Genomic DNA, 17,853 nt, shown 5'->3' on the forward strand with positions numbered 1-17,853 from the left:
TTACTAACCTAACCAATCAAAATATTTATTTTTATTATTATTTATATTAATCTTTGATTAAATGGATTGGCAATTGGACCTAGATCCCTCATCGAATTCTAGAGTTCACATGCGATTATATAAAAATGTGAAAAATGTTGAGGAAATAAGTAAAAAGTTGTTTGAAGGAAAGTTGAACTGCTGTGTAATCAAGCCACATCTTATAGTCGACCCATTTCAAGTAGCAGTGGCGGCTAATAAAGCGGTTGTTGCAGAAAACTTAACAACCAAAACTATTTTCACGGAAATCTTGTTCAACTTATCCATATCGAAAAACATAACGGCCAGTTTGAAAACGTTTGGAATCAATGACACTGATAAAGACTTACTTGTGGTGTCGATAAGTGAATTAGATGAAGTGAAAGATACTGTAGATTTTATAAATGGTGATGAAATTAGTGTGAAAGATATTAATAAACTAACTGATGTGAATATTGTGAAAAAAACTTATAAGATTACAGATGAAGAATTTAAAAATAATGATTTGTTGGATTCTATAATCAGCAGAATTGCTATAAAATAAATATTTTGTTGTTTTGGTAATCATTATATACCTCTTCTTCATACTTTCTTGAGAAATTTTTGCTTATATTCTATCTAGTCATTTCAGCAAACTGCAACGGGTCAAAGAAAACACTTTTTAAAAATAAATATATAATTATTCCTAGTATATTAATAGATATTCAATATTCAGTTCAAAAATAAAATCTCTAGTCACTAAGATATATTAATTAGGGGCTTATTCAATAACGATTTGGAAATGCCCCTTAGAGTGTTTGTATTATTTGTTTTGGACTTGTTGCTTTTATTTCTCATGCCTAATGGAACAAGGCTCATGCAGTCTTGTCTTATTTTCAGTTTATTATAGAAATCTAATACATCTGGGTTTGCCCACACCTGGGTCGCTCGAAAATCTAAAACCCTCAACGTTTTTAGACTCTGAGCCCTACTCAGAGCAACATATGCTTGTCCAGCTTCGAACACTCTTCCCAAGGACATTTCTACACAGTCCAAAGTGAGTCCCTGTGATTTATGTATCGAAAATGCCCATGCGAGTCTGAGCGGAACTTGCTTTCTAGCTGCAACGCCAGATGTAGTTTTAACACTCCATCGTTCGGGTACGGCTAGATATAATTCCCTTCTAAATTTTATCAAAGGATAATCATCCTTGAATTCCTTAACCACCCCTCTGGCCCCATTCACTAGCCCTTTGGAGATATTTATGTTTTTTAGGAGCATCACCTGGAAGGAAATAGTATTACTGTCATTTAGTTCAACTCCAAGTATTTAAAAATAACTAACTAATTTCCTTGTTTGTCTCCTTAGGAGAGTGGAAACTATTGAGTTCGCACTTATAAGTTTGAAATGTATTCTTATATTTTATCGATAAAACTAGCAACTAGTCCTTGGTTATCTTATTTGTTTCTGATAAGTAGTTTGATGCAAATCTGAAAACCTCCAATGGTTTCATCACATAGCCATTTTGTAGATTAGAATATAGAACAACATAAATATGCTGGGTACTCACTTGTGCTCCAATTTTCAATTCTAATCTCCTAGGTACAGTTGTCTGATTGTCAAGAGTCTTACCCATTGCAGGGTTACTATCGAGGGCGTCAAAAACTTTTACATCTCCAGGCAAAGCATTCAATTTAGACTCGTTGATCAGATCAGCATCTTGTGTATGTGAACAAAGTCTTGTTGCCAAAATTCCGTCTTGCTCAATACTCTGTGTTGCCGTAGACACCAATACTTTTTCTGACTCTGCTGAGACTTTTCCAATTCTCACTTCGTTCAAGATATCTATAAACTCTTGCTCTTCCTGCCTATGTACCTTCTTGAGTTCAAAAGTGTTATGAATACATGTCTTCCAAGCTTTACTCATGAAGCAAAAATTTATCTTCTTCTTTTCGTTTGCTTTGGATACAGGGGGGAGTTGAAAAAAATCACCACATAAGATAAGCTGAATTCCACCAAAAGGCTTGTCGCTTTTGCGAATTTTTCTAGCTACTGTTTCCACTTTCTGAAAAAGAGAATAAATGTATTTTCATTCATTCCGTTTCAGCAGAAACTGTTATCTACCTACCTCAAAATATTCAGCGTCAATCATAGATACCTCATCAATTATCAAATGTTTGCATTTCTTCCATAATATTGAAGAAGCACTTTTTGTTGCCATTTCAATACACTTATCAACGGAAGAAGTGCCTAATCCTATACCAGCAAATTGATGCAATGTAATGCCCCCTATATGACAAGCGGCTACCCCTGTAGATGCTGTAGCAACAGTTACATCCGCAGGTAGAGCGCCAATAATTTTTCGCAACAAATAACTTTTACCAGTACCTGCACTACCTGTGAAGAAAATATTTTGACCAGACAGACATGCTTCTAGAACTTCTTTCTGCTCTAAATCTAATGGATTATTTTGAATTGGAGATGAGGAAGTATAGAGCCTTTTGGCAGATGCTGGCTTTGAATTTGAGGAGTCACTCAATTTACGTTTGCGTCTAAAAAAAATGGGATACATATGAAACTAAAAAAAAAATTGTCAAAACTATACATACATTGGTGAAGGTGTTGTTGTTGAAGACTTTCCAGTGGCTAGTTTCTGAGCTCTGTACAATTCACTTTCAGTGACGGGACTTATTTCTTCAAACTGTCGAGATTTAGAAGATAAGAGCTGTGTTCTGAGAGAGGAACTTTTTTCGTTTTTAGCGACATTTCCAGTCATTTTTACGAACATTGTCCTCAAAAAATTAACTAGCTGTGAAGGAGGAGCATTTGTCAAATAGACAGAGCATGCAATTTCTAAAAATTTGATAGTTGCTTTGCCCTCTTTCATAAAATTTTTATGGACTGATAACCTTTCAAGAAGGAGTTTAATAGGTGCTGCTTTGTCATATCTAATTTCGACAAATATCTGCCGGCTGTCGTTTCTAATAAGACGAAGTGTAGCATTTTTACACTGCACTTTTTTGTTGACTATGCCTATGGCATTAGTCCACTCAATTCTAATACTGCAAGTCAGAGATGTATCTTCGTGGTCCATGATTGGAAAAATAATTTGTAAGTTGTAAGAAGAACTGGAACTAACCCAACTAATTTTCAAACTTTTCTCCTAACGACTCATGAGTAAACAGTAAACCACAGAACACGAACAGAATGGTAATGGTGAGAGCATTGAACTTTGAACTAAAGAAAGTTAGTTCAATGGGCATTGAACTAAAGAAAGAAATGGAAGGGACTCTCGGGTCAGCAAAAGTGAGGCCGACTGAAATAGACAATTGGATGTATATCTTTCTCTCTCTATACTTGCGCAAGGAGAGATAACCTATTAAAGTTTGAATTTAAATTTTTGACGTTTCGTTTTTCTGATTTGAATCGTATTTTTTATCAAATCAGGACGTTTTCTGAGTTGATTATTCGATCATAGATAACCTTTATGCGATGTAAATTATATTTTCATAGTTGTGTAGAAGGAATTTAATAATTTTTTTGCCAAATACCTGCAACAATGAGATGGGGATATCTGAAATTTTGGACTCGTGTTTCTCGAACTGTGATGATTGGAATCATATTTTTCATCAATTCAAGACGTTTTCTGAGTTAATTTTGCGATGTTGATCATATTTTTCAGAGCAGTGCAGACGGAATTTAATAAGTCTTTTTTTGTGTGAAAATAACAGAAATTTGTTCATTTTAACTAGATTAGTATATTGTGAAAGAATATAATCATGTGAAATTCATCAAGGTTCTAATCTACATGTTGAACATACATATTTTCCTTTTACTATACTGAATTTTAAATTAATTAAGGAGCGTTGTCCAAAAAAAAACAAGTGTCAATTCTTTCTATATTTTTATTATAAACAATATATATAATAGTTTACATATACAGTAATAGTCTACAATGAAAAAGAAAATTATTGATTTCAAATAATTCAAATTCACTCGAAAACTTACATGCGCTCTGCTTCTCATCGGATTAGATTAGATTAGATGGATCTTCGTTTGCAATCAATATTACAAATGGTGTCGACAGTAATAAACAAATATAAAATATCACAGTGGTAACAACATGCATACAAACACAATAAAAATAAAAAACAATCCTCATCACATATTCTTTCTCGGTAAGAACTCTTCTATAGAATATATAGTTTCATTTAAAAGCAACCTTTTCACTTCTCTCTTAAAGTTCATCAAGGACTTGTCATGAAACTTAGAAGGAATTTTATTATATAGTTTGGGGCCCCAGAAGTCCATGCCCTGGTGTATGCGCTTCAGATGGTGCACTGGCATCTGCAAGGAGTCTTTATTTCTTGTTTCATTTGCATGATTTATAGAATTGGTCGGAAAGTTTTTCCACTTCTGATGAACATAACACAGTGAGTTGTATATATGAAGAGTGATGGAACTGTAAGTATTCCATGATCCTTGAATGTCTTGGGATATTATTGAATACACTTGGTACAGCATCAAGTTTCAATATTTTTATGTATAACTTGGATTATGAAGGTAATCTTCACATATTCTACTATACTTTGAGGTATACCAATTTTCCCTTCCTACAGCAGTAATCCAAAGTTCCAAAATATCTGGGCGTTTAAAAGGAAACCTAAAATAAAGTAATATATAATGCTTTTGAAGTCGCAAAAAGGGATCTCATAATGAAAATATTTAAAATAGACCTACCTGTGGAAACTCTTTGGCTCATTTTTGTTCGGCTCATTGGAGCATCCTTTAGCAACTTGTTACAACAATGGTTGTAAGTTGTCTGAAATTTACCAATTTTGCGTTACTGCAAACAGTACTGATGTTGATGGGGACAACAATGATTTGAGAAACACAAAAACCTATAAAATACACTTTCTCTACAACTTTATACCACAAATTCACAAACAACTTCAATTCTGAAGATTACTTACTCAGAGGACAGTTAAAATCGAAAGAGGTCTTTTCAGACAGTTTCAACCCTTTTAATTCCTTCGGGTGGCCAGGTAAAGGTAATCTGTCCCTTCACTAGATCCATATTTCTCAGAAACCCCAAAATCCAGATACTTAAAGGTTTTCGAGTGGGATTCGGAGATTCCCCGATTTATTTGAGTTTTTTCAAGTTTCAAGCGAATATTAATCGTGAGTTTTAGCATTCTGAACACTTTTAGATCTCGTTTCCAATTGAACACAACAGAAATCATCCCAAAAACTAATTTAAACTGAGTAATCAACAAAACCGTCAGCTGATTGATGTAAACAAAACATCTAAAAGAGAGAGAAGGGATACCCACCAATAGTCTTTCTCACTCCCACACTTTTGGACACACTTTCGGCCGATTTGCTGAACTGCGGGTCCCTTCCATTTCTTTCTTTAGTTCAATGTCAATGGGTGAGAGCACAGAACACTAATATAGGTGAGAGTGAGAGTGACACTCTTTGGTGACACAAAACAAAACCATCACCGACATCGAGACAAGAAGAAGCTATTACTCTTTGGTTTTCACATAGATCATAGACCAAATAAAATAATTAATTAGGTCTATGGTGTAAATAACCTATGGGTTTTCACATGTTCTGTGGTTTTTTATTTTCAAAGAGAAATTTTGGCTATTTTACTCTGTTATCTATTATTATTTTGAAGTAGATTACAACTGTTGGTATTTATAAAAATGGGTAAAAAAAGTTTCAAGGAGTTGGGGCTATCAACATTGATAATAAAGACTTTGTCTATGATGGGTAAGTTGAGTTATATGAGGTATCAGTTCAGTCACTGGACCTTTTAACGATTGAATAAATCGGTAGTATAATATGTATTTTATAATTTCCAGGCATACAAAATCCAACTGATATTCAGACAAACTGTATTCCTGCAATACTTAATGGAAATGATTGTGTGGGTGCAGCTAAAACAGGAAGTGGAAAAACTCTTGCATTTGCACTACCAATAATAGAAAAATTATATGAAGATCCTTTTAAAATTTTCGCACTGATTCTAACCCCAACAAGAGAATTAGCATATCAAATATCAGATCAATTTTCTATTTTTTCTGCAAATAATGTCCTTAATCTTAAACATATTACAATTGTTGGTGGAATGGATATGATTACTCAAGCTCAGCAAATAGCTAATAGTCATATAGTTGTAGCAACACCTGGGAGATTAGCAGACTTGATAGAGACTTGTATGACATTCAATTTTCATTGCTTGAAATTCTTGGTTTTGGATGAAGCTGATAGACTACTCGGTGGTCAGTTTGATGGTCAAATCAAAACAATATTTTCAGTGTTGCCGAAAACAAGACAAAATCTCTTTTTTTCTGCAACTATCACAGATACTCTGGCAACAATAAAAAATTTCACTAAAAATGAAACTTTAATGTATGAGGCACCTGCAGAAATAGCAACTGTAGAAGATCTTGAGCAGTATTATGTTCTTTGTTCAAATTACGTTAAAGATGCATATTTAGTACAAACTGTTCGAAGTTTTAGGGAAAAAGATGAAAAAGGAAATATTATGATATTCACAAGTACATGCAGGTAAATAAAAATTGTTTTCCAAATTTTACATTCATGACTTGTTCTGTAGGGATATATTTTACATTCATTCACTTGTTTTAGGAATTGCCAAATTCTATCAATGATGCTTAATGATGTTGGTTTTGAGAATGTAGCGCTTCATGGCATGATGAAACAGAAGATGCGTCTAGCAGCATTAGTGAAGTTCAAGTTAAACTCCATCAAAATACTTATAGCAACAGATGTTGCCAGCAGAGGTCTTGATATTCCAACTGTACAGTTGGTTATAAATCATACACTCCCAAAAGAATGTAAAGAATATATTCATCGTGTTGGTAGAACTGCTAGAGCAGGCAGAAAGGGCAAAGCCATCACTTTAGTGACACCAAACGATTTACCACAATTGTTGGAAATTGAGAAGCACATCAACACAAAATTGGAAGAGTACAAAGTGAATGGTTAGTAAGAAAACAAATTCAAATACTTTGTCACATGACACAGCTAAACACGACCTGACATGATAAAGAACCAGGCTGTTGACAGCTGACAGGTCAGGTAGTGTGTAGGGTTACGTTCACAAACTTAAGCTACATTCACAATCAATTCACGGGCCGAAGTGCACTTCGGCACGGAAGCTTAGCAGATGGCGTTCTCCGTTACCATTCACAATGAAATTCAAGACAAAATTTCTTGCAAGTTGCAAACTATCACTTCGGCAAGGAATTTCGTGCCGGCTATAGATGATGCTGATGCTTATGTTTTGATCAGTTACATTTTTGATTAATTTGAGTATTTGGTTTCAAGATTATCGCGAATGGTAAATTTCGTGCCGAAGTGCACTTCGGCCCGCGAATTGATTGTGAATGCAGCTTTACTCTGAGCCTGAGCAAGCTCTGAGTAAGCTTTGATTACTCGAAGCGTTCACAAACGTACTTCTAGTTGCTCAGGGTATGCTCTCTGAGCATGGCCATACTCATACTCTACTCTTAGAGTAAGTTAATGAACGCAACCTAGCAGCTTTAATAAAGCTCTCTGCAAATTCTACTGTATTTTTTCTTTTTGTAGATAAGGAGGTGGGAATAATATTCACTCAAATATCTGTTTCAAAGAGTGAGGCACACATAAACTTAGATGAAAACAATTTCGATGAAAGAAGAAGAATCAATCTTAGGAAAAAATGGATTTTGGAAGGATTAGATCCTGATGAAGAAGAGGCCAAATTATTGAAAAAAAAAAAGAAGAATGTGAAAAAGTTGAATACAAAACATAAAATAAATAAAAGGAAAGAATCTGAATTGGGAAATAAAAATGATCAAAAGTAAAACTTTCTCTTTCTAATAATTCAGTACTTTCCTGTGAGTATAGGTATTTTATATTCTTTGGTACTTCTTATTTGAACTTTTCATTTCAGTCAAAATTTAATAAATTCATGATGGGCAACACATGTAGTCATTAGAGTGTTATTATTGAAACCCCAAAAAAAAGGGAGTGAAACATAAAATATATCTTATGAGGGAATTATACCACATAGCATTTCAGATGCGTTTGAAGGGAATGTTTTTTCGATTCCCTTCACACAATATAAAATGGAATATCATGTAAATATATAGTTGATGTTGCTAGAATGTGCAAATTTTTACTGTTTGAAAAGATAATCATGAGGTATTCTACACGCAATAAACAAAAAGAGAATGGAGAATTTAAATTTCGAAGATTCTTTCTACTGGTTTTACTTTTCATTTTTATTTCATTATTTTTTGTGGAAAATTCTTGAAATGAATGAGGTATCGGTGCAAAACCAATTTATTTTTTTTTCCATAAAAATGTGGAAAATGGTTTTGTTTTTCTTTTCTGAATAAAATATAAAAAAATGTTATTTGAACGTGAAAGGGGTGTAATTAATGTTAGTGTGAAATTTGATAATGATAAAGGCAAAGATTATAGATAGATAATCTTTCGATAACGGGAGTTAGGTTAACCTAACCCCCTAATCTTTGGTTATGACATTGAACTCTTCCCATAGAGTTCAATGGGTTATGAAGATATCTGTGATGGAAGTCCAAAGATTATATATAGTACTCTATAATCTTTGATGGAAGTCCTTTACCTCCATAAGGAGAAAGCTTTTTTTCCAAAGATTATAGAATACTCTATAATATTTGTTTTTTCGGTTGACCCATGTATCATGTATTTATCATAGACTCTATGTTATATGATACCAGAGACAAAAAAAGTTTGTCTCTGATGATACTGTGATCAGTACAAAGATTTTCCTCTTTGTCTATGTGTCACATAAAAATTGGTCTATGGTGTCACTCACAGAACACTAATACATAGAGAAAGGGAAAGAGTCTCTGCCATTGAACTCTATGGGTTCCCATAGAGTTCAATGGTCTCTGCACTAATATAAGTGTCACTTGTCACTTCAGATTTGTTATTGTAGGTTAAATCAAAGATTAACCTCTTTGGTCAATAAATTATCTTTCATAAATTTTTCTGAAGATGCTACACGAAAATAAAAGAAAAGCTGCGGACCAGAACGCTCTGGTTCCAGCAGCTAAGAAGGCCAGAAATGAAGTCGCTAATGTTAACAAGAACAAAAGCGTATTACAGGCTGTAAGAGCCCTAAATTATTATTATATCGCATTATAATCCAGTTGTTCCATGTTATTATAAATCAGTGTTACAGGCCCCAGCAAGAACTTCCAATCTATTTGCTCCAATAATGTTATTGGAAGGACATGAAGGCGAAATATTCACAATCAAATTTCATCCTGACGGACAGTATTTGGCATCCTCTGGTTTTGATAGAAAAATTTGTTAGTTTGTTGGACTTCATTTCATAGAGCTGTATTTATATTTTGAAATTTGCAGTGCTATGGAGTGTTTATGGAGAATGTGAAAATATCTCCGTTATGACAGGTCATACTGGAGCAGTAATGGATCTTCGATTTTCTAGGGATGGTTCGAATATTTTCACAGCTAGCACAGATCACACTCTTGGACTTTGGGATGTACCTACAGCTCAAAGAATAAAGAAGTACAAAGGGCATACTAATTTTGTCAACTGTTTGGATGGTATAAAAGTTACATATTTTATTAAAATTTAACTATAATATTAAAATTGACTAAAAATTTTTGATTTATATCATGATCCTTTTGATTTCAGTTGCCAGGAGGGGTCCCCATTTAATTGTTTCTGGTAGTGATGATAACACAGTAAAGATTTGGGATATTAGAAAAAAGCAAAGTATAACTAGTTTGAGCTCTTCATATCAAGTTACAGCAGTTTCTCTCAATGATACATCAGAACAAGTTTTCAGTGGAGGAATCGATAATGATATTAAAGTTTGGGATTTGAGGAAAGATGAAGTATTGTATACTTTGAAAGGACACACTGACACAATCACTGGGCTATCGTTAAGTCCTGATGGATCATATTTATTATCCAATTCAATGGATAACAGTCTTAGAATATGGGATATAAGGCCATTTGCTCCTGTTGAGAGATGTGTGAAAGTATTCTCAGGTTTGTTTTCTTTATACCCAATTGCACCAACTTGTTATTCTAAGCTTTTCTCATTTTAATCACTACTCATAGACTAATAATAAAATTATTATTACATTTATTATTAATTTATACTTTTCCTATATTTTCTAAGCAATAGGCAAAATATGAAATCACACAATCTTGTCATCTAAACTGAAATATTTTTAGGTCATCAACACAATTTTGAGAAGAATCTGTTAAAGTGTTCATGGTCAAAAGATGGTAATAAAGTATCTGCAGGGTCGGCTGATCGATTTGTGTATATTTGGGATACAACAACGAGAAGAGTTCTTTACAAACTTCCAGGACATAATGGAAGTGTGAATGATGTAGATTTCCATCCAGATGAACCAATAATTGTTTCAGGAAGTAGTGATAAGCAAATTTACTTGGGAGAAATTGACTAGTGACTCTTCGCTAGAATTTGTGAATTCAAAAAATGATAGGTTTCATTACATAAATTATAAATATAATTTATATATCTAATTGTTTATTCTCAACTACAACAGATTAACAGTGATGTTGAAGCCAAACAAAAGAAATAAATATTTTATAACTCTAATATTTTATTATTTGGGGATCTAACCTAACTATTTACAAAATAATATAATTTGTGAAATTTTTATTAGTGAAATAACGTGACATATTTGAAAAATTATTGTTTCAAATTATTTTGTGGATCAGATAAGTTGTACATCACCATTCTTCACCAAATTACTCACACTATTGTAAGAAATTATCATTTGCGAGTCCTTATTGACATACACTGTTTCATCTTCATTGCCTTCATCAATGATAATGCTCTCAATATTAGCTTTAGATTTCGAAAAAACAAAACTATGTAAATTTGGCTGAATAACTTGGTTTCTCCATTCCGTTGGTATTGTTGGATGAATGTTCATTTGGTTATCAAAATGTTTATCCACAATTCCTTTGTAACCTTCGGCAAAACTCAATTCAGCCTCAGTTAAGTAACATTCTTCACCTCTTTCTATTCTTGCATTTTCCTCTTTCAAAACTTTTTCAACATACATTTCAATTTTTTCTAGTCTTATTCTCAAGTAACTACAAACAAGAAATTTCAAACGGTCTACTTCAAGTTGATGAATTCCTTTTTTGATATCCTTATCACTTGCATTAATTAAATTTTCTTCCATTGCTGTCAATTGCCCCAGAAGCAATTCAACGAATTCAATTTTATTTGGTAGAACTTCTGGAGCAAATTTTTCATTTAGCCAAGCCTCTTCCATAACTTGTATCAAGGCGGCAGGGCTAAGAACTAACTCATTTTCTTCATCTTCTTGGGAATCCAACAAATTCTGAAGATCTTGATCCACCTCCATGATTTCTAGTTGATGTTGTTTTTTAATGCTTTTGGTTTTGAATTCGCGGTATTTCTGAAGGAAGTTGTAGTTTGTAGGTTATATGCATAGACCATAGAAATTTTAACTAATTTTTATTCACAGAACACTAATAACTAATAATAAAAGCCATATTTTGGCGATTGTATCTTAGGTCTTAATCGATGTCTTAAAACCGTCTTAAAGCGTGACATCATTAATTTTGTTGTCGCAAAAATAGAATATCGCTGATGATATCGCGGTAAAAAATGACTGAACCAATGCTCTCTCTACCCAGATATACCATACCACGACTCAGCGGCCTCAGCGCAGGTGTTCAAACATATATCTATTGTAATATGGAAACGGGCCCACTCTCGAGGCATTGCTTACCGCGTTAAAACCCTTGAGTCAAAGATTATAGACTTACTAACTCTATAATCTTTGCCCTTGAGTATTAACCCAAAGGTTAAAACTCAATATTGAGCGCTCATGTAGGCCACTCACATGGCCCTTTTTCGGGACTTTTGGGTAGCCAGCATCTAAAATGCCTAGAAAAGTCCCCATGTGTGGCAACTTTCGGCTTCCCCGACAGCTCAGGAGTCTCAGTCTCAGGACTTTTTAACTGGAGCGCTCGATCTCAAGTGGTCAAAGTTTTTCGTATTAGTACCGACAGTCGATGCCCGAACTTTAAAGAAGTTGGAAATCCTGAGCAGCGTCGCTGTTACTGAATTTCTAAAGAGTTTCATCGAAAAATAAACGTAGAAAATTTCGAACTCATTAGTAAAATAGCATCCAAAAATAAAACGGTTGATATGGCCATGAAAAAATTCAATGAAACATAATTATGACACACCCTAACTTATTTTATTTTATTCATGTTTAAAAAATGTCTCCACTGTTCAACCAACATCAGTTAGCCGAAAAAAAATTAGAAGTGATGGTTCATCATGCGGCGCAAAACATATTCAAGCTAAGTAGTTGTTGATCTCGATTACAACTTATTTGAACGGAAAAGTGTTGATCGGGTACGTAGTCAATTGTTACAATTTTAGCTCTTTACTAGCTGACCCGGCAAACGTTGTTTTGCCATATAAATAATTTCCATGTTGTATCATAAAAAAATAGAAATTAAAAATTTTGTCTGAAAAATAAAAAAAATTTTAGGGGTGGACTACCCCTAACATTTAGGGGGATGAAAAATAGATGTTGGCCGATTCTCATAGCTGACCCGGCAAACGTTGTTTTGCCATATAAATAATTTCCTAATGATTAAATTACTAAAATGGCTATTAAAAAATAAGGGTTGATCGTAGAAGGGTGAAAATTGAGGATTGTATGTATTTTTGTATGTTGTATCATAAAAAAATAGAAATTAAAAATTTTGTCCAAAAAATACAAAAAAAATTTTAGGGGTGGACTACCCCTAACATTTAGGGGGATGAAAAATAGATGTTGGACGATTCTCATAGATACCGGATAAGCACAAAAAATTTCATCAAAATCGGTCAAGCCGTTTCAGAGGAGTATGGTAACGAAAACTATGACACACGAGAATTTTATATATTAGATTGTCTCAGCCAAGCTTTCGGATAATCACATTAGGGCTAAACAATGTGAGACTTCAATATTAATAAAAATAATAACACTATAATCTCCCTATATACCGGGTGGCTCACACCAGACGCGGTGCTCATTTTGAGGGAGTAAATAGAGATATTTTGAAAATCTTTTCTTGTGGTGTGTGTAGGGTGTTCAAAAGCACAATTTGAAGTTATTGTCATATCTACAGGGTATTCTAAAACTAAAACAAAGATATAGACCAAAGTTACACTTTTTTAAATGTAACACCCTATTGTATTTGACCTCAAAAATGAAATGGCAAAATTATATGAGTTTCTTCAAACCACCTTATACCTTAGAAGCATCATTTACGAGTATTTTTGAATAGCAATTAATGAAGAAACTAGTTACGCCAGCGATACAGACAGAATTTTGTCGAGTAGACAAGTTGGCTACTCCTACATATAAAAAAAATTTCAACTCTGGTGTGGGATATGCAGAGTGATCATCAACTACACTACAAATAATCGTCGGAAACTTTCTTATTTCAAATGGCACACCCGGTATTTCTATATCTCGTTGAACGTAAAAATTAATTTCGAAACTATCTCCATAAAAATTTCCTACATCTAAATCTGGTACTTTCTGTGTAATTTTCGATTTTTAACTCAAAACTAGTGAACCATTTTCGCAGTTATCTCGTAAATGGTCCTTCTAAGGTATGAAGTGATCTAAAGAAACTCATCATAATTTGAGCTTGCCATTTCATTTTTGAGGTGAAATACAGGGTGTTACTTTAAAAATAGTGTAACTTTGGTCTATATCTTTGTTTTCGAATACCCTGTATATATGAAAATTGTGCTTTTCAACACCCTACTCACATCACAAAAAATATTTTCAAAACATCTTTATTTATACCCCCTTAAAATGAGCGCCTCGTCTGGGGTAGGCCACCCGGTATATACAGGGTGTTTCCTAATTGAATACTTATGGGGGTGATTTTTGGGCCCATTTTAAGAAAAAAACTTTATATGAACATATATCCTAACGTCTAACCTTTTGAGATACATGGTAGTAAGGTTTTCAAAAATAAATCATTTTATTATCAATATCTACAATACCACTTCAGATATTTTAATGAAACCTGTCATACATGTATACTATGAATCAAGAGGCATTTTTTAATGTATCACTTTTTTCTTTATTTCCACCAGTGGCGTTCGTACGTTATTTGACCTACCAGTTTTGGCAGACATTGATGGTACGCCACAGATTTTTCCTGAAATAAAAATTATTTTTGAAATTCCCAATCATTTCTTACCAAAGTTGATCACTTGACTTTTTTCAATCTGATTCACGGTTTCCGCTTAAAAAAATAGAAACCGTTTCTCTGCATGATCATAAAAATATCTTTAATACATACATAGTATGACAATATCACCATGCAGAGCCATACGTAGATGCATTTTTTTTAGATGAAACCCGTGCGTTGGACTAAGAAAATTCAAAACATCAAATTTTCTCATAGTTGAATACATCAGTGTAAAAAACTATTAGAATATTTTATTCATCTCCCTATTTTTACTCTATCCATCAATTTCCGTGACCGGCTTTTTTGAACTGATATTTCCTGCGGAGTAGAAATCCCCAAATATTCGGAATAGAAAAGAAACGTTGTATGGAATCTGGAATCAAGGATTATAGGTATAAGTATAAACCATAACCATAATCTATAATCCTTGGTATGTCCATCCCTCGAGAGATGGACTGACTGAGCTATATGCAAGGATCCTTGCATATAGCTCATTATTCGCTTCGGCATCCTATTCGAAATAAGGGAAAAAATTTACAGAGTGCCAAAGATTAACACGTTGAGCGCCACAGCGGTCCGTAGGGACCGCTGATAGTCTTACTTGTAGGACCACGGCGGTCCGTAGGGACCGCTGTTTTGGAATTTACGACTACTCTTTAGTAGTATTTTTTTTCGAATTTTTATTCGAAAAAAATTGAACAGGTGTTGTTATGGTTATAATAAGGAGATTGGACTCGACAAATTTCACCTGTACCGCATTTGCTGTGCGTTTCTATTTTTCTGGGGACCAGAGCGGTCCCGTGGGCCCACTCATCAATATTCTTGATATCAGGCGATATTGCACTTTTAGGGAAAATCTGAGCAAAGGGATTATCTATATGATATAAGAGCAAATCAAAATATCGACACAAAAAATTTGGCCCCACAAGAAAATATATCGATATTTGGATGGCGCTCAACGTGTTAATCTTTGCAGCCTGCAGCATTGATATCAGACATACGGTATTGACCGTGGTGACGGTATTAGAGAGTTGAAGTGCGCACAGAACGTTAGCCTGAACGTAAACGTTAACGTGACAAATAACGTCAAATATAACGTTTACGTCAAAGATTATAGAGTATCTCTATATCTCTATAATCTTTGGTTTACGTGTTGTAATGAAATTTGAGTTGAAGTGCTGCCATCATGAAACGTCAGACGTTAAACATAACCTATCAATTTGGATTTTGATTTTATTTTGCTGGAACTCTCTTTTACCTAATATCTATAATATTGAGCCTCGACAGCTGGAATAATATTTGAAATATTGATGTTCTAATGATTATATGCATAACAAAGAGAATTTTCAGCTTGGAAGTATTTTATTATCAATGAAATGTTCAAGTGTTAGAGACATGAGAATTGCAGTGTAGTTTCAGCCATTTCCTTATGTACTGAATGTAATCTGATAACAGTAATTTAATAATTCATAACTTTCAAATCACATTTCCTATAATTTTCGTTCATTATGAGAAAATACACAGGAAATGTAAACAATGACAGTTTGAGGTTATCGAGAATTGCATTTAACAATCAAAATTCGGCCATTCGCAAGTCATCGGTGCTACTCGTTTAACGTTCGGTTAACGTACGTCGATGTTTAAGGTATACGTGGGAGACCGCTAGTTTACGTAGGCCGTAAAGCTGACGCTAACGTTAACGTTAAAAACGGACGAATGAGCATGCGTAGATGTCAATTATAACGTTAACGTTTACGTTCATGGCTGCACTTCAACTCTCTATTGACAATTTAAGCGTGACGGAAATGTGTACGAGTGCGCCAAACATTCACAAAAAAACGTTACGAGTACATTATCGAGCGCAGTGGCTTTTTTTCTTAATTTGAAGCTAACTATTCAAGAATAACGGAAAAATATAATCTGACAGTTTCATCAAGACGAAACAATAAAAATTTGCCATAAAGGTCACAAAAACCAGTTTTTTCGAATTATCTCCTCTCCTGGGCTTCAAAATGTTTTAGCATTCATCATAAAATTTGTAGAGCATAACATTTTCTGAATATTTTGTCCTAAGCAATTTTTTCTACGTTTGTTTTTGAGATATATGGCTATGAATGTACATTAGACTGGGTTTCTAAATTGACCTTGGCCAAGAGTATGTAAAATTGCTTCAGACAAAAGTTGTATACAATTTTATTACCTACAACTTTCATAGTAAATACAGAAACGATTAGAGGTACAGTATGTGAGATATTTCAAAAATGCCTTGTTATCACCTTCAAACTGTCAGATTAAGAAAATCCCCCCTGATTAGTGTCAGATTAATGGGTCAACACGTCTGTAACACCGAGATTAGCCATCTGTATGAAACTCTCGAGTATGTACACAGAAAATAGAAATTAAGAAGAAAAAAAATTACAGAAAAAGTTAAAAATAATTAAAATACAAATACACTTCAGTGAACTTCAGCTCCAAATATGAATGTATCAATTGTATCAATTTTGAATGCTGATTAATATATGCTCTGAATTTGAATATTTATTCTTTTCAAAAACTTTTCTAGGTTATATTTATACAGGGTGTTTCCTAATTGAATGTCAATATTTATGGGGGTGAATTTTGAGCCCATTTTAGAAAAAAAACTTCATATGAACAAATGTCCTAAACGTCTTACCTTTTGAGATACAAGGTGGTATTATATATGACTGTATTCAACTATGAGCAAATTTGATCCCTTGAACTTTTTTAGTCCGACGCACGGGTTTCATCTTAAAAAATAAAATCTACGAATGTCTCTGCATGGTGATATTGTCATAGGTATGTAGGATATTGTTATGATCATGAAGAGAAACGGTTTTTATTTTTTTAAGCGGAAACCGTGAATCGGATTGAAAAAACTCAAGTGATCAACTTTGGTAAGAAATGATTGGGAATTTCAAATATAATATTTATTTCAGGAAAAATCTGTGGCGTATCATCAATGTTTGTCAAAATAGGTAGGTCAAATTACGTACGAACGCCACTGGTGGAAATTGTGAAAAAAGTGATACATTAAAAAATGCCTCCTGATTCATAGTATACATGTATGATAAATTTCATTAAAATATTTGAAGTGGTATTGTAGATATTGATAATAAATGATTTATTTTTGAAAATTTTACCACCCTGTATCTCAAAAGGTAAGACGTTTAGGACATATGTTCATATGAAATTTTTTTCTTGAAGTGGGCCCAAAAATCACCCCCATAAATATTGACACTCAATTAGAAAACATCCTGTATGATTGAAACTGATTGATATCACGTCAAATTATGAATCTGTAGAAATTGTAGAATGTTCGATTTAACCGAGACACTTAAGACTTTGATCTACCTAATGAAATCACATAATAGCTACTTGTTTTATTATGAGATTATGAGATGTTAGTATAATTTGTGAAAAATTTAACCTTGATTCCTTTGCAGGTCAAGGAGATGGAAATTACTAGATAATATTATTGTCATTTTCCAAAACATGAACTTGATTTCATTATT

At 33.5% G+C, this 17,853-nt stretch overlaps 5 protein-coding genes and 1 long non-coding RNA gene across 6 annotated transcripts; 3 read left to right on the top strand and 3 right to left on the bottom strand.

Annotated features, from left to right (window-relative positions):
- Positions 1 to 583, top strand: LOC123317392 (EKC/KEOPS complex subunit Tprkb-like). Its single transcript, XM_044903905.1, has one exon. The coding sequence runs from the start codon at positions 62 to 64 to the stop codon at positions 560 to 562; it is 501 nt and encodes a 166-aa protein (XP_044759840.1). The 5' UTR covers positions 1 to 61; the 3' UTR covers positions 563 to 583.
- Positions 584 to 676: 93 nt separating this feature from the next.
- LOC123317391 (ATP-dependent DNA helicase PIF1) lies at positions 677 to 3,152 on the bottom strand. The gene is made up of 4 exons (XM_044903904.1): positions 2,607 to 3,152; positions 2,126 to 2,549; positions 1,568 to 2,062; positions 677 to 1,281 (listed from the first exon to the last, which is right to left on the bottom strand). The coding sequence occupies exons 1-4, from the start codon at positions 3,089 to 3,091 to the stop codon at positions 757 to 759; spliced, it is 1,929 nt and encodes a 642-aa protein (XP_044759839.1). The 5' UTR covers positions 3,092 to 3,152; the 3' UTR covers positions 677 to 756.
- A 125-nt stretch (positions 3,153 to 3,277) lies between these two features.
- Positions 3,278 to 5,417, bottom strand: LOC123317245. Its single transcript, XR_006538153.1, has 3 exons — positions 4,971 to 5,417; positions 4,738 to 4,898; positions 3,278 to 4,660 (listed from the first exon to the last, which is right to left on the bottom strand). It is a non-coding gene; the product is annotated as an uncharacterized LOC123317245 (long non-coding RNA).
- A 186-nt stretch (positions 5,418 to 5,603) lies between these two features.
- Positions 5,604 to 7,879, top strand: LOC123316614 (probable ATP-dependent RNA helicase DDX49). The gene is made up of 4 exons (XM_044902785.1): positions 5,604 to 5,775; positions 5,868 to 6,576; positions 6,658 to 7,013; positions 7,621 to 7,879. The coding sequence occupies exons 1-4, from the start codon at positions 5,709 to 5,711 to the stop codon at positions 7,875 to 7,877; spliced, it is 1,389 nt and encodes a 462-aa protein (XP_044758720.1). The 5' UTR covers positions 5,604 to 5,708; the 3' UTR covers positions 7,878 to 7,879.
- A 1,087-nt stretch (positions 7,880 to 8,966) lies between these two features.
- LOC123317373 (U5 small nuclear ribonucleoprotein 40 kDa protein) lies at positions 8,967 to 10,663 on the top strand. Its single transcript, XM_044903871.1, has 5 exons — positions 8,967 to 9,171; positions 9,245 to 9,374; positions 9,430 to 9,633; positions 9,725 to 10,084; positions 10,274 to 10,663. Exons 1-5 carry the CDS (start codon positions 9,058 to 9,060, stop codon positions 10,510 to 10,512), a joined length of 1,047 nt encoding a protein of 348 aa, XP_044759806.1. The 5' UTR covers positions 8,967 to 9,057; the 3' UTR covers positions 10,513 to 10,663.
- On the bottom strand, positions 10,579 to 11,525 carry LOC123317374 (DNA replication complex GINS protein SLD5). The gene has a single exon (XM_044903873.1). The coding sequence runs from the start codon at positions 11,446 to 11,448 to the stop codon at positions 10,786 to 10,788; it is 663 nt and encodes a 220-aa protein (XP_044759808.1). The 5' UTR covers positions 11,449 to 11,525; the 3' UTR covers positions 10,579 to 10,785.
- Between the last annotated feature and the right edge of the window lie 6,328 nt (positions 11,526 to 17,853).

This window comes from Coccinella septempunctata, chromosome 7 (genome assembly GCF_907165205.1).
Source record: "Coccinella septempunctata chromosome 7, icCocSept1.1, whole genome shotgun sequence".
NCBI classification, from domain to species: domain Eukaryota; kingdom Metazoa; phylum Arthropoda; class Insecta; order Coleoptera; family Coccinellidae; genus Coccinella; species Coccinella septempunctata.